The following is a 12,915-nucleotide window of genomic DNA, read 5'->3' as shown; positions in this document are numbered from 1 at the left end:
CTCATGCCCTCCTCACAGAATTACCCTTTTCTGTGCTCCTTACTGCCTCTCAACAAGTACTCTGCCAGTTGTAGTTTCCATAGAAAATAAAGCTGCTTTGATCTCAAGTTATTTTGTTGGTTTGTTAAACTGATAGTAAAAAAAAAAAGCATCGTTAATTCCTTCTTAAGACCTACTCTTAACAGTCCTTAATTTGCCATTGTTTTTTTGGCTTCCACCAACATGTTCAGAGGATTTGTTTTGTGTTTTCATTGGGCTCTCTTCATCTTTGACAGGAGATATCGGTGTACATCTCTCTGACACATACTAGGATAATATTTTGTGTTAACACAAGGAGTTAAAGAATGTGTAATTTTCCAGATGATCAAGTGACTTTTTGATAGCAAAAGGGAAATGGGATGGAAGAATAATGCATGTTATTGAACACTATATGTATGGTATAGTACTGTTGTGTAAGTACTATGTATGTATGTAAGTGTAGTGCTGTCTATGTAGGACTTTTAAAAGTGGAGAATGAAATTGTGACCAGTGGTTCCTCAATTTTGATTCTCCATATGTTTTGGAATTCAACTCCCCGGATTGCTGGCATTGCCCATAGTGGCTGGGCTTCTGGGAGGCCAAAATAATTGGAACCAAAGTTTGGAATCTCTGTTGTAAGTTTTGCTAATGCTTTGAGAGCAAAAACCCTTCATTTCTAAGATCATATCCAGCTGTTAACAGGATATGCACTTTTTGGGTAGCTTCCTTGGTAGTGAGAGTAGAAATAGGAAGAGAATTGCCATTTTAAACCTGTTTTATCTAACATAACACTTTATGAAAACATTTAGGAGGAACTGTGGTTGCTGGGGGAAAGAGGAATCAGAAAGTATGCCCCCTTTCTTCAGCACAAACAAAAAGCCATTAAGCACTGCTTTACATCCAACCCCATTTATGGAAAGGTTGATGTCTGAGTTATTGAATTCACAAAATTGTGTTATCCACAATTGCTGTCAGATTAAAAGAAGCCAATGTCTTTACTGCCGTAGATTTAAGTAAAGCCATGTAGGACTGAGTGTGAAGGTGTAGAAAATGCAGCTGTTCAGGTGATGGTGAACCATAATTTCTAGAGCATTCCTCACTTAGAAGACGGAACAGAGGGCAAGCTTATCAGATTTGCAGAAGACACCAAATTAGGAGGAATAGCTATTACCCCAGAGGATAGGATCAGAATTCAGAATTACCTTAATAGATTAGAAAGCTGGGCCAAAGCTAACAAAATGAACTTCAACAAGGAGAAATGTAAGATTGTAAAATGTAAAATGCACTTAGGTAGAAAAGATGAAATGCACAGATATAGGATGGGGAACACCTGGCTTAATAAAGAAACGTATATGTGTGAAAGGGATCTAGGAGTCCTAGGAGATCACAATTTAAACATGAGCCAACAGTGTGATGCAACAGCTAAAAAGGCCGATGCGATTCTAGGCTGCATCAATAGAAGTATAGTGTAGATCAAGGGAAGTAATAGTCCCACTCTATTCTGCTTTGGTCAGGCCCCACCTGGAATACTGTGTCCAGTTCTGGGCATCACAATTTAAAAAGGATGTTGAGAAACTGGAGTGTATCCAAAGGATATTTATTATTAATAATATAATATAATAATATATTATATAAATAAGTATAAATAATCATAGTAATAATAATAATAGAAGATATACGTAAATAAATAAATAACACACACACACACACACACACACATATATATATATTGGTATTTTTAATGTAAGCCACCCTGAGAAGATATATGTAAACAATAATAATATTATTATTATTTACGTATATCTTCTCAGGGTGGCTTACATTAAAAATACTATTATTATTATTATTATTATTATTATTATTATTATTATCATCATTATCGTTGTTGTTGTTATTATTATTATTATTATTATTTTAATTTAAGCTACCCTGAGACGATATACGTAAATAATAATAATAATTAACGTATATTTAAAACGACAGCTTTAAAAAAGCTGTCAAGACGGATCTCTTCCGGCAGGCCTTTCCAGATTAACCATCCCGGCCTGGGCTCCCTGACCCCCTCTTTCCTCTCGTGGCCCCATCTTCAGTGATGGTTGAGGATCTCCAGAGGGACACCAGGGTTTTAGTTTTTTTAATATATATTTTATGTTTGATATTGTGTTTTTAATCTGTATATTTTTTTTTAATACTTTTATAAGGAGGGGAGGGATTATAATGTTTTTAATTTTATATTTTACTCTGTTATAATCACTGTTGTCAACCGCCCGGATTGGTTCGCCACAGGGCGGTATACAAATAAATATTATTATTATTATTATTATTATTATTATTATTATATCTTCTCAGGGTGGCTTACATTTATTATTATTATTATTATTATTATTATTATTATTATTATTATTATTATTATTATTATTTAGGCGAGAGAGAATTCTCTGAGGGAAATTTTTGTTTCTGAGGCAAAGACTACAGCTCCCGGCATCCCTTGATGCGAGCGAGGAAGCAGAAGCCCCGCCCCCTTTTCTGTGACGTTAAAAAGGCGATAGAATTTCATGTGGGGAAATTTTCTAAGGTAGACTACTATTCCCGGCATCCTTTGCGGCGGGTGAGCAGGCCGAAGCCCCGCCCCTCTCCGTATCCATGGCAACGTGAGGCCTAGAAGAAGCCTCGCTTTAGAAACGGAGGGGCAAAAAGAGCGCTGCGATGGGGCAGGACTATTACGCCGTGCTAGATCTCACCCGCAGCGCTAAGGACGCCGACATCAAGAAGGCGTGAGCCCCGGGAGGGAGTGGAGGCCTCCATAATAGATGGGGGGGGGATTAGTATTTTTCTGGACTACAACTCCCAGCATCCCCAGCCATTCTCGCCCTGAGGGGAGGACTGCTGGGAGTTGTAGTCCAGCCACAATCTGGAAATCCGCAGGGCACTCATGTGGCCGCAAGAGCAGAGGAATATAAATAAAACTCATATAAACTGGAGAGAGAATCCGGTTTGACACCGCTTTAACTGCCCTTGCTCCATGCTGTGGGATTCTGGGAACTGTAGTTTATTGTGGCACCAGAGCCTACTAGTTGGGTGATCCCCATTTTGGGGGGAATCGACTCAAATAGCCCAAAAGTGTGTGGAAAATACGCTTTTCTAAAAGTCTCAAATTAGTATCAAGTTGATGGCATCAGATTTTATATAATATCAGATTGTATGTTTTATGTATATAAATTTTGAATTTATATATATATAAAGTCTGATACCATCAACTTGATACTAAGTGTTGGACAAGGACACTGGGAGGTCAGGGTTCAAATCCTCCCTGCCCAGCCGTGGAACCCATTGGGAAACCTTGGGGCAGGTGGTCACACTCTCTCAGCCTCAAAGGGAAGCAATGGTGGCAAACCACCTCAGAGCAAATCTTGCCAAGAAAACCCTGCATTAGAAAAGTTGGAAAAGACTTGAAGCCATACAGCAAGAAGTCAAGCATGAGGCTTGTATGTACTGTACATGCATTGTTGCTTTATTTGTTCTACCCACCTCAAGACTTGTAGAGAGGCAGGAAGGAAATGTTATATTATATTATATTGCTTATATTTGTACAGTGGGGCCCTCATAAAATCTCCAAGCAGTTCACATTAAACATACACTTGTTCCTCCACATTCGCTGGTGTTGGGGGCACAGGACCCCCGTGAACGTGGAAAAACCGCAAATAACAAAAACGCTATGTTTTTACCTGAGAGAACACCTCTCTAGGAATCTCTAGCTTCTCCAGTTCAACTCAGTGGTCAACATCTGCCAGACATTGACCATAGAACTGCACTGGAGGAGCTACAAATGCACACTGGAGTGTTCTCTCTAGGAATCTCTAGGTCCTTCAGTGTGACTTTTGGTTAAAGTTGACCACAGAGTTGCACACTAGAGGAGCTGCATTAATGCTGAAGTATAGGAGGGCGCCTAAAATGGTGAAGGGTCTGGGAAGCATGCTCTATATGAGAAGAGACTTAGGGAGCTGGGGATGTTTAGCCTGGAGAAGAGAAGTTAAGAGGTGATATGATAGCCCTGTTTTAAGTATTTGAAGGGATGTCACATTGAGGAGGGAGCAAGCTTGTTTTCTGCTGCTCCAGAGAATAGAGAACAGGACCCAGAGCAATGGATGCAAACTGCAGGAAACGTGATCCCACGTCAACATTAGGAGGAACCTCTTGACAGTAAGGGCTGTTTGACAGTGGAACAAACTCCCCCGGAGTGTAGTGGAGCCTCCTTCCTTGGAGGTCTTCAAACAGAGGCTGGATGGCCATCTGTCAGGGATGCTTTGATTGAGAGTTCCTGCATGGCAGAATGGGGTTGGACTGGATCAGGGCCCTTGCGGTCTCTTCCAATTTTAGGATTCTATGATTCTATGACCTGGAGATTCCTAAAGAGAACATATTAATCAAATCCGTGAATAATTAAAGCCACAAATGTGGAGGGACAAGTGTAGATACAAATAATAAAATAAAATAAAAGTAATAAAATAGATGTATTAAAAATAATAAATGTTGAAAAACATTAACAAACAGTCAACAGCCAGCTACCAACAAGAAAAGATACACACTGGGTATGTATGCTGGAGTGGCCAGTGCGGCGTCCCGGTTTGAGCGTTGGACTACGACTCTGGAGGCCAGGGTTCAATTCCCGGCTTGGCCATGAAACCCACTGGGTGGCCTTGGGGAAGTCACACTTTGTCAGCCTCAGGAGAAGGCAGCAGCAAACCCCTCTGAACAAATCTTGCCAAGAAACCCCTGTGACTGGGTCACCATAAGTCGGAAGCTTATGATATGTGTGTGTATATTCATTGTTATTGGTAGGTTGGCCTTAGGGTCCCCATAAGTTGGAAACAACGTGAAGGTACACAACGACAGTGACAACAGTCTGCAACATGTCTTAATTGTGTCTATATTTTTCAATTATTTATTTTGTCGATAGTTCTAGCCTGTCACAATCCTTCAGGCTAACCTGTCTCATAAGGCTGCTGTGAACATAAAATGACATGTGGGAGTCCTTGGACTCCTTGTAGGATTCTGGAGGAAGAGAAGGAGGAGAGGAATGCCAATGGCTATTACATCCCTTCTAACATTTCACAGATAAAAGCCAGGACCAAACAACATCAGAGTGTGGCCAGGAGGGCAAAAGTTATTCTAGAGGAAGATCATATAAGCTTCACCATATAAACCCACTGCGGTGACCTTGGGGAAGTCACACTCTCTCAGCCTCAGAGGAGGACAATAGCAAAGCCCCTCTGAAGAAACTTGCCAAGAGAATTCCATGAAAGGTTCACTTTAGGGTCACCATATACTGTATCAGAAATGGCTTGAAGGCACCCAACAACAACAAAAGGCAACCCTATCACAAAGTTTTCTTGGCAAGTTTCTTGAGTGAGGTTTTGCCATTGCCATCCTCTGAGGCTGAGAGAGTGTGACTTGCCCAAGGTCACCCAGTGGGTTTCATGGCTGAACTGGGAATCAAACCCTGGTCTCCAGAGTCAAACCACTATGCCACACTGGTTTATATATTTTAGAATACTTTAAAGCTTTATTTTTGAGGGGAGTGAATTAAAACAGAGAGATTGAGATAAAGGCTGCTGCCCCTCTGTTTTGTTTTACAGTTATCGGAAGCTTGCTTTGAAGTACCACCCTTATAAGAATAAGGAACCCTGGGCTCCGGAGAAATTCAAGCAAATTGCTGAAGCCTATGATGTCTTGAGTGACCGTGAGTAGTAGTAGTAGTAGTAGTAATAATAATAATAATATCCCTCTTCTCCAAATGATCAAAGTGGCTTACACTAAAAATATCCATAAAATACAATAACAACATGCTTCATTATGTCCCAAACCCTCCCTAACCCTCCCATCCACAATAAAATACAGTTAAATTTTTAGACAGTTGTTAAATAAAAACGAGGACCTCCTCTGTCCTTGCTGATAACGTCTTACCAGTTGCAACTGATGTAACGCGTATATATTCCCATGGAAAACCTCTTTTCTCTTCTCCTGCCTAAATGCATCTTTTCTTGTTCCTTAGCGGTAAAGAAGGGTGTCTATGACAAATTTGCAGAAGAAGGCCTTAAAGGAGGAATTCCTTTGGAGTTTGGGCTTGACACCCCCTGGACAGAAGGCTATGTATTCCACGGAAACCCTGAGAAAGTCTTCCGAGAATTCTTTGGAGGAGACAACCCTTTTGCTGGTAGGCCTGTTTGGTCAAAACAGACCCCTTCAAAAACACTTTTGGACATTTCCTAGGCTTGGGAGAGTGTTAGGGCAGAGCCCTAACAGGAATGGACAATAGATACAGTTAAAACCAGGTGGTGGGCTGCAGATAGCTTCAGTATCCTGGAGAGGGGTGTGTGTGTGTGTAGGGGGGACACCTCTCTCTTGTCAAGTTTTCAGGCAATGTGGATTTGTAAACCTGTCTCTTTTACTGAGCTGGGCCATTGGGTCCATCTAACTCAGCATGGTCTGCTCTGGTCGGCAACAGCTCTCAGTTCTCAGATATAGAAGGGTTTTTTCCAGAAGAAGCAGCTGAAAGTCTGTCTTACAGTTATCAAGCACCAGCCAATCATACCACAAAAATTCTGGATTTGTAACTTCTGTAAGCATGAAAATGCCTCCATCTAACCTTTGCTAAGTACAGTTACTTCCTTCTACCAATGTGATGGTGATGTTGGAAACTAACCCGTCAGAGTAGATTGGGCGAATGAGTCTTTTCAGACTTCATGCAAATGGAGGAAGAAGCTGACTTTGCCATATTTAGCATACAGGTCTCTGGTAGGATCACCTTTTTCCTTATAAATGAACTGTTATTTTCACTTTAGATGCCACTGCTGTCATCAGTGAGATTTCCTTCTAAGAACTGACTGGTAGTTCTTCAAAGTCTTTGCTATTTTCCACAGGTATATAGTGTCAGAAGCATATCTTAAATTCTTAATGTTCCTTCCTCCAATTTTCATGCTTTCATCATCAGAGTCTAATCCAGTTTTGCTTATGATACATTCAGCATACATTTTAGGATGATAAAATGCAGCCTTTCCTGACCGCCTTGCTGTTTAGGATAAGTTTTTCTATATCGTGGCCTCTTGTCCTTAGTACAGGTTACACATATTGTGGTGTACCTTTTTCTTCAAGAGCAACCTGCAGGTTTTTGGAATAGTGTCAAAATAGTGACACAATCACATGGTGTTTGGAGGGTTCTCAGACTTGTCACAGAAAAAAATTGACTTTTCCAAGCTATTTTCAGGACTGATAAATGTTTCTTCCACTAAGTTTTCCTATGTTTATACTGCCTCACCTTCTTTTCCCTGGCCCAGAGTTCTACACATCCGAAGGGGCAGAAGTGAACATGGCCTTTGGGGGACTGCGGGGACGGGGAGTGAAGAAACAAGACCCTCCCATTGAGCGAGATCTCTACCTGTCCCTGGAAGACTTATTCTATGGATGTACCAAAAAAATCAAGATTTCACGCAGGGTGAGGAAAGAGTAGAGCCAGTGTGGCCTAATGGGCATTAGATTGTGACTCTGGAGACTAGGGTTTGATTCCCTACTTGGCCATGAAACCCACTGGGTGGCCTTGGGCAAGTCACATACTCTCAGCCTCAGGGGAAGGCAAAGGCAAACCTTCTGCAGCAAATCTTGCCAAGAAAACACCATTATAGCCTTAGAGTCACCATAAGTTGGAAACAATGTGAAGGCACACAACAACAACAACAAAGGAAAGAAACTGTACAATGGGAGGTGAGGCTTCTGCAGTGTATCAACAACAGAGGTACTATAGTCAAACATTCCACCAACAGAAAGTAGAAAAACTAGATCCGGGGACCATTTGAATAGAACTGGGCCAGGCAATGATGGAGTGGGCTGCATTGGCTTCACAGAAGGCCTGGGGGGGGGCTACACCCTCCCCACTGCCCCCCTTTAAGGGGAAAAAGTTTGTAGGGCTTGGCTTGGCTAGGCAGATGGGGGATTTGCCTGCTTGCTTTCTAAACCCTCTAGGTGATGAATGAAGATGGCCATGCATCCACCATTAAAGATAAGATCCTGACGATCGATGTCCAGCCAGGCTGGAAGCAAGGAACCAGGATTACCTTTCAACAAGAGGGGGACCAGGTAATGTACTTGCTCCAAAGCAGGCGAAGGGGAGGCGGGTCAAATTGTTTACCCTCCATGTTTGATTTCGGTGAGGATTGGAGATCTTGTGACCTGCCTGAAGTTTTTTGTTTTTAGTATGTTAGTATATTATTTTAGTATTTTAACATCTTACTGCATTGTGTTTTATCATTCCTTTTTGACTATATATGTCCAATGTCCCACCCTTTGGTGAAAGGGCATTATAAATAAATGTTATTATTTCTGAAACTTCTGTCAGCCTTCGCCACCTTAGCCTTGGCTCAAAGCTGAATGGGAATTGCAGTCTAACAGCAGCTGGAATGCCATGCAGTCCCATCTCTGTAGTATTTGGTGCTGCTTCCTAGTCTTAAGGCTGACATATTGGAATGAAGAGAAACTGTTTTTACACTGCAACTCCTGGAATTGCTCAGTCAGCAAACCAAGGGGTTCTGAGAAATGAAGCATTTGGAAAACTAACATTTGCAGGCTCTGAAACCTCTGGTGGTTAGGCCTCAGGGCAGCTTTTCACAAAGCTGATGGCCTCCAGTTGTGCTGGACTACAGCTTTCAGCATTCCCAGCATAATTGGAGAGTACCATAGAGGGCAGGCTTCTCATTGCAGGGGTGACTTTGTGCTGAATTTTCATGGTGTTTGGAGGAGAGTCAAAATTTCGACCAGCATCATGGCTAGTTGTACCCTTATCTTCCCATGCCACCATGAATGAAATTGGGGGTGTGTTTTCTGTTGAACTGGTAGAAATGCGACATATGTTATGGAATCCCCAGATGGGAAAGCTGTCCCTCTGTGTGATCCCTGGATATGAGTGGTTCAAGGGATATGGGGATAGTTTTGATGTCCATCTTGGTCCCTTTCCCTGGCTCCTGGACCAAGCCCCATCTGACCGTCTCGCTGGCCTTCCTCCTAACTTTCTTGTAGGGCCCCAACATCATCCCAGCCGACATCATCTTCATCGTGAAGGAGAAGCTCCATCCCCGGTTTAAACGTGATGAAGACAATCTGATCTATGTGGCGAGGATCCCTCTGGGAAAGGTAAGAGTGGCATCTCACACCTGCAGAATGTAAGACCCCAGATGCTTCCAGAGTGGACAAATTGTGTTCCCTCCCCTACACCCCCTTTTCAGGATGTTTTCTGCTGACCAACCATCTCTATACAAAAGTCAGAGTGAACAGTTCTTTAGGACAACTCTTGTCGTTGCGATCAAGGCAGTTGCCCCCTTATACCAGGGGAGGACAACCTGAGGCCTTCCAGATATTGTGGGACTATCACTCTAATAATAATAATAATAATAATAATAATAATAATAATAATAATAATTTCTTTTATTTATATACCGCTATTCCAAAGATCATAGCGGTGAACAGCAAGTAAGCTAATGAGCAAGTAAGCTAATTTGCCCCCGACAGTCTGGGGACTCATTTTAGCTCCCTCCTCGGAAGGATGCAAGCCTGAGTCGAGCTTGGGCCCTTTAGCTGGTCTTGAACTCGCAACCTTGTGGTTTTGAGTGAATGGCTGCAGTACAGGCATTTAACCACTGCGCCACCACTGTTGGCTTTTCATTCTGGGAGTGAAGGCTATTGCAGTCCAGTAACATCAGAAGGGCCTCAGGTTGCCAGTGTCTGCCATATTCCTAGAGAACCCTTACATCAAGAGCATGGGTACATCAAAACAGTGCCTGCATTCTGTCTCCTTCCTTGAGCAGTTCATGATCAAAAAATGTAGAGTGGTTGAAACTGTATTAATTTATACCCTGCCATTTCCCTGTGTGTGACCCAAGGAGGCTTACAGTTAAAACACATTTTCTTGGTTCTGCACATAATCCTCTGTTTTAAGATCTGTGTATTCTAAAAAATGTTTTATGTTATGACTTAAAGAGCCAGTATTGTATAGTGGTTTGAGCATTGCACTAGGACTTGGGAGGCCAAGGTTTGAATCCCTGCTCAGCCATGGAAACCTACTGGGTGCCCTTGGCCAAGTCCCACTCTCTCAACCTCAGAAGGAGGAAATTATGGCAAACCCTTTCTGAATAAAGCTTGCCAAGAAAACCTTGTGAAAGGCTCGCCTCAACAACAGCAAGTACTACATTTCTATACCGCTTATCAGTGTGCTTAAACACTCCCTAAGCGGTGTCATAAGTCAGAAGTAACTTGAAGGCACACAACAACAATCCTGTTACTAACTTAAGTGCCTGTAAGCACAGTGTACAGACAGCCAATGTGGCATAGTGGTTTGAGAATTGGACTATGGCTCTGGAGACCAAGGTTTGAAACCCCACTCAGCCATGGAAACCCACTGGGTGATATTGGGCAAGTCACATTCTCTCAGCCTCAAAGGATGGCCATGGCACCCCCTCCCCCCTCTGAAGAAAGTTGCCAAGAAAACCCCATGATAGGTTTGCCTTAGGGTCGCCATAAGTCGGAAACGACTCGAAGGCACACAACAAGTGCAGGTTACCTACACATAAACCACTTTTGGAGGAGACAAAAAGGCTTTTCCCTTGCCTTGCTTTCCATCCCAAAATCTCTCTCGGGGCAGCTCTTAAGCCCTAAGGGAGACCCCAGTTGTTCCTCCTCCTTTCCAGTATGAAGCAGGTGATTCAGACTACTGTACAAAGCTTCTGCTGTTCTTGAGTTGCTGGAGGAAGGAAAAGACAGGCACATTCCATTGGAGAGCACACTAACATTTCTTTCCTCCTCCTATGCTGAGACCAGCTGCTTCTCCATGGCCTGAATTGCTTTCCCGCTTTTCTTGCCCTTTGGTAACTGAGGCAGCAGGGGACCTTCCCAGGGTTTGACAGCTGCTGGCCAGTGGGAAGATCCAGAACATGCAGAGCTACAGACACTCAGGCGTTAAGCTCATGTCCACCTCACAAATCTGAAATACAGGGACCAGCCATCTTGCCTCAATCCTGGCTCCTCTCGTCTCACAGGCTCTGATTGGGTGCACCATAGATGTGAGAACCCTGGATGAACGCCTGCTCAACATCCCCATCAATGACATTGTCCAGTAAGTGCAGTTGTGGAAGTGGGTGGTCTTAGTTGTGTGTCATGGAAGACAGAACCCTTTATATGCTGGATGTGCATGATGGGAGCTGCAGACCAACAGAACAGGGGGCTTTGAACTGGGAGAAGGCTGCTATGGAAAGAGATGGGTTTCTCTTCCTTCCTCCAAACCCCCCACAATGCATCCCCCCATGCCTTCTATGCATTCCCCAATTTCCCCATTGACGGGGTCCCATGTTCTGCCTTTCCAGCCCCAAGTATTTCAAAGTTGTTCCAGGAGAAGGGATGCCCTTGTCCAAAGACCCCACCTGCAAAGGGGACCTCTTCATGTACTTCGATATCGTCTTCCCTGCCAGACTTACCCCGGCCAAAAAGGATCTCCTGCGGGAAGCCCTCTTGACCTGAGCAGGACAAAAGAGGCACTGCCTCTGCTTCGTTTCACCATGGATACCATGAAACAAGAAATAAACCCTCTCTATTGTATCTGGATCCAATTTCCTCTCTTGCTGCTGGCCAGAGCATGGAAGCAAGAAGCTGCAAGTCTTGTCATTACCTATATCACTTTGTTCCTTCAGGAGCATTGCAAGGCCACAATGAAGCCACACTTCCAAATGTGAAGTTATTTATTGGTGTAAAAATTTCTCATTAGTATGATATTATTAAAAGGTATTTGGATATGAATCTTCAGGCTGCATGCCTCTTTCTTCCCCATCCTACAGTGTTTTCCCTCCAAAGAATGGCAAATCACTCAGAAGGACCAAGCTCCAACATTGCAAGTTATGGCACTGAGTCCTTTCTTATCAGTGTTTGGAAGGTAACAGAAATGATTTAGTTTTAAAAAAGCAACCTCCCAAGCTTTGCTAATGAGCTGTAGGGGGAACAAAGTGCCCACCCCCAAGCCAAGCCTTTTGAGGAACAACTTAGGGAGTTGGGTATGTTTAGTTAGAAGAAGAGAAGACTGAGAGGTGACATGACAATCCAAACACAACCTGCAACAGATAGCTATCCAGCCTCTGTTTAAAAACATCCAAAGAAGGAATCTCCACCACTCTCCCAGCCAGTGTCTTCTGCTGCTGAACAGCTCTTAGTGTCAGGAAGTTCTTAATGTTGAGGAGGACTCTTTTCGTGAAGTTTGAGCCCATTGTTCTGGGTCCTATTCTCTGGAGCAGCAGAGAACAAGCTTGCTCCATCCTCACTATCATGGACGCAATTATTGGCCTTTTTAGCAGCCTACAATATCTGTAGAATTCTCCTCCAGCACCACATTTCAAATGTATTGATTCTCTTCCTATCAGCTTTTTTCACTGCCCACCTGTCACAACCATATGTCGTCGTATGTTACAAATGAATTTGAAGGCACACAACAACACATTCTTGCTGTTAGATCCCCAATATCAGATCTTACTTCCAGTGGGAGCTGGCGGTTCCCATATCTACAGTGTGGTGAATCTACTCCAAGTTTTAGTTCAAATTTTCCAAGTTGCTGAATCTATTTAGGAAGACATGGTCGAGCCTCTTGGCTATTAGAATCATAGAGTTGGAAGAGACCACAGGGGCGCTCCAGTCCAGCCCCCTGCCATGTAGAAACACATAATCCTTTAAGATTCAGACTAAAACCAGGAGCATATTCACCGATACCATCACATGGAAGCTCTAAGCTGCTGCTGCAGCAGTCAGATCCTTCCTGAAGGGAACATAAAAACCAGGCTCCCAATTCAGTTGACGTCTGAATTTATGCAAGGCACA

At 43.1% G+C, this 12,915-nt stretch overlaps 1 protein-coding gene across 3 annotated transcripts; it reads left to right on the top strand.

The window, feature by feature from the left end:
* Positions 1 to 2,558: 2,558 nt before the first annotated feature.
* DNAJB13 (DnaJ heat shock protein family (Hsp40) member B13) lies at positions 2,559 to 11,838 on the top strand. Of its 3 annotated transcripts, none has more exons than XM_042460369.1 (8): positions 2,559 to 2,593; positions 5,655 to 5,758; positions 6,071 to 6,232; positions 7,353 to 7,510; positions 8,035 to 8,148; positions 9,085 to 9,198; positions 11,097 to 11,173; positions 11,421 to 11,838. In XM_042460369.1, the coding sequence occupies exons 1-8, from the start codon at positions 2,574 to 2,576 to the stop codon at positions 11,572 to 11,574; spliced, it is 903 nt and encodes a 300-aa protein (XP_042316303.1). In that variant the 5' UTR covers positions 2,559 to 2,573; the 3' UTR covers positions 11,575 to 11,838. The 3 variants fall into 3 exon arrangements, with proteins under 3 accessions (XP_042316303.1, XP_042316304.1, XP_042316302.1); XM_042460370.1 differs by lacking the exon at positions 2,559 to 2,593 and adding an exon at positions 2,640 to 2,792 and having other exon boundaries at positions 11,526 to 11,838; XM_042460368.1 differs by lacking the exon at positions 2,559 to 2,593 and adding an exon at positions 2,640 to 2,792.
* The last annotated feature ends 1,077 nt before the right edge of the window (positions 11,839 to 12,915 follow it).

This window comes from Sceloporus undulatus, chromosome 3 (assembly GCF_019175285.1).
Source record: "Sceloporus undulatus isolate JIND9_A2432 ecotype Alabama chromosome 3, SceUnd_v1.1, whole genome shotgun sequence".
Lineage (NCBI taxonomy): Eukaryota > Metazoa > Chordata > Lepidosauria > Squamata > Phrynosomatidae > Sceloporus > Sceloporus undulatus.
The sequence above is the reverse complement of the archived record's forward strand: the minus strand, read 5'-3'. Positions and strand labels throughout refer to the sequence as shown.

Coding starts and splice junctions, on each gene's coding strand:
- DNAJB13 (XM_042460368.1), top strand. CDS start 2,725: ATGGGGCAGGACTATTACGCCGTGCTAGATCTCACCCGCAGCGCTAAG. Junction 6,233..7,352: donor AGGAGACAACCCTTTTGCTG/GTAGGCCTGTTT, acceptor TCCCTGGCCCAG/AGTTCTACACATCCGAAGGG. Junction 11,174..11,420: donor CCCATCAATGACATTGTCCA/GTAAGTGCAGTT, acceptor CTGCCTTTCCAG/CCCCAAGTATTTCAAAGTTG.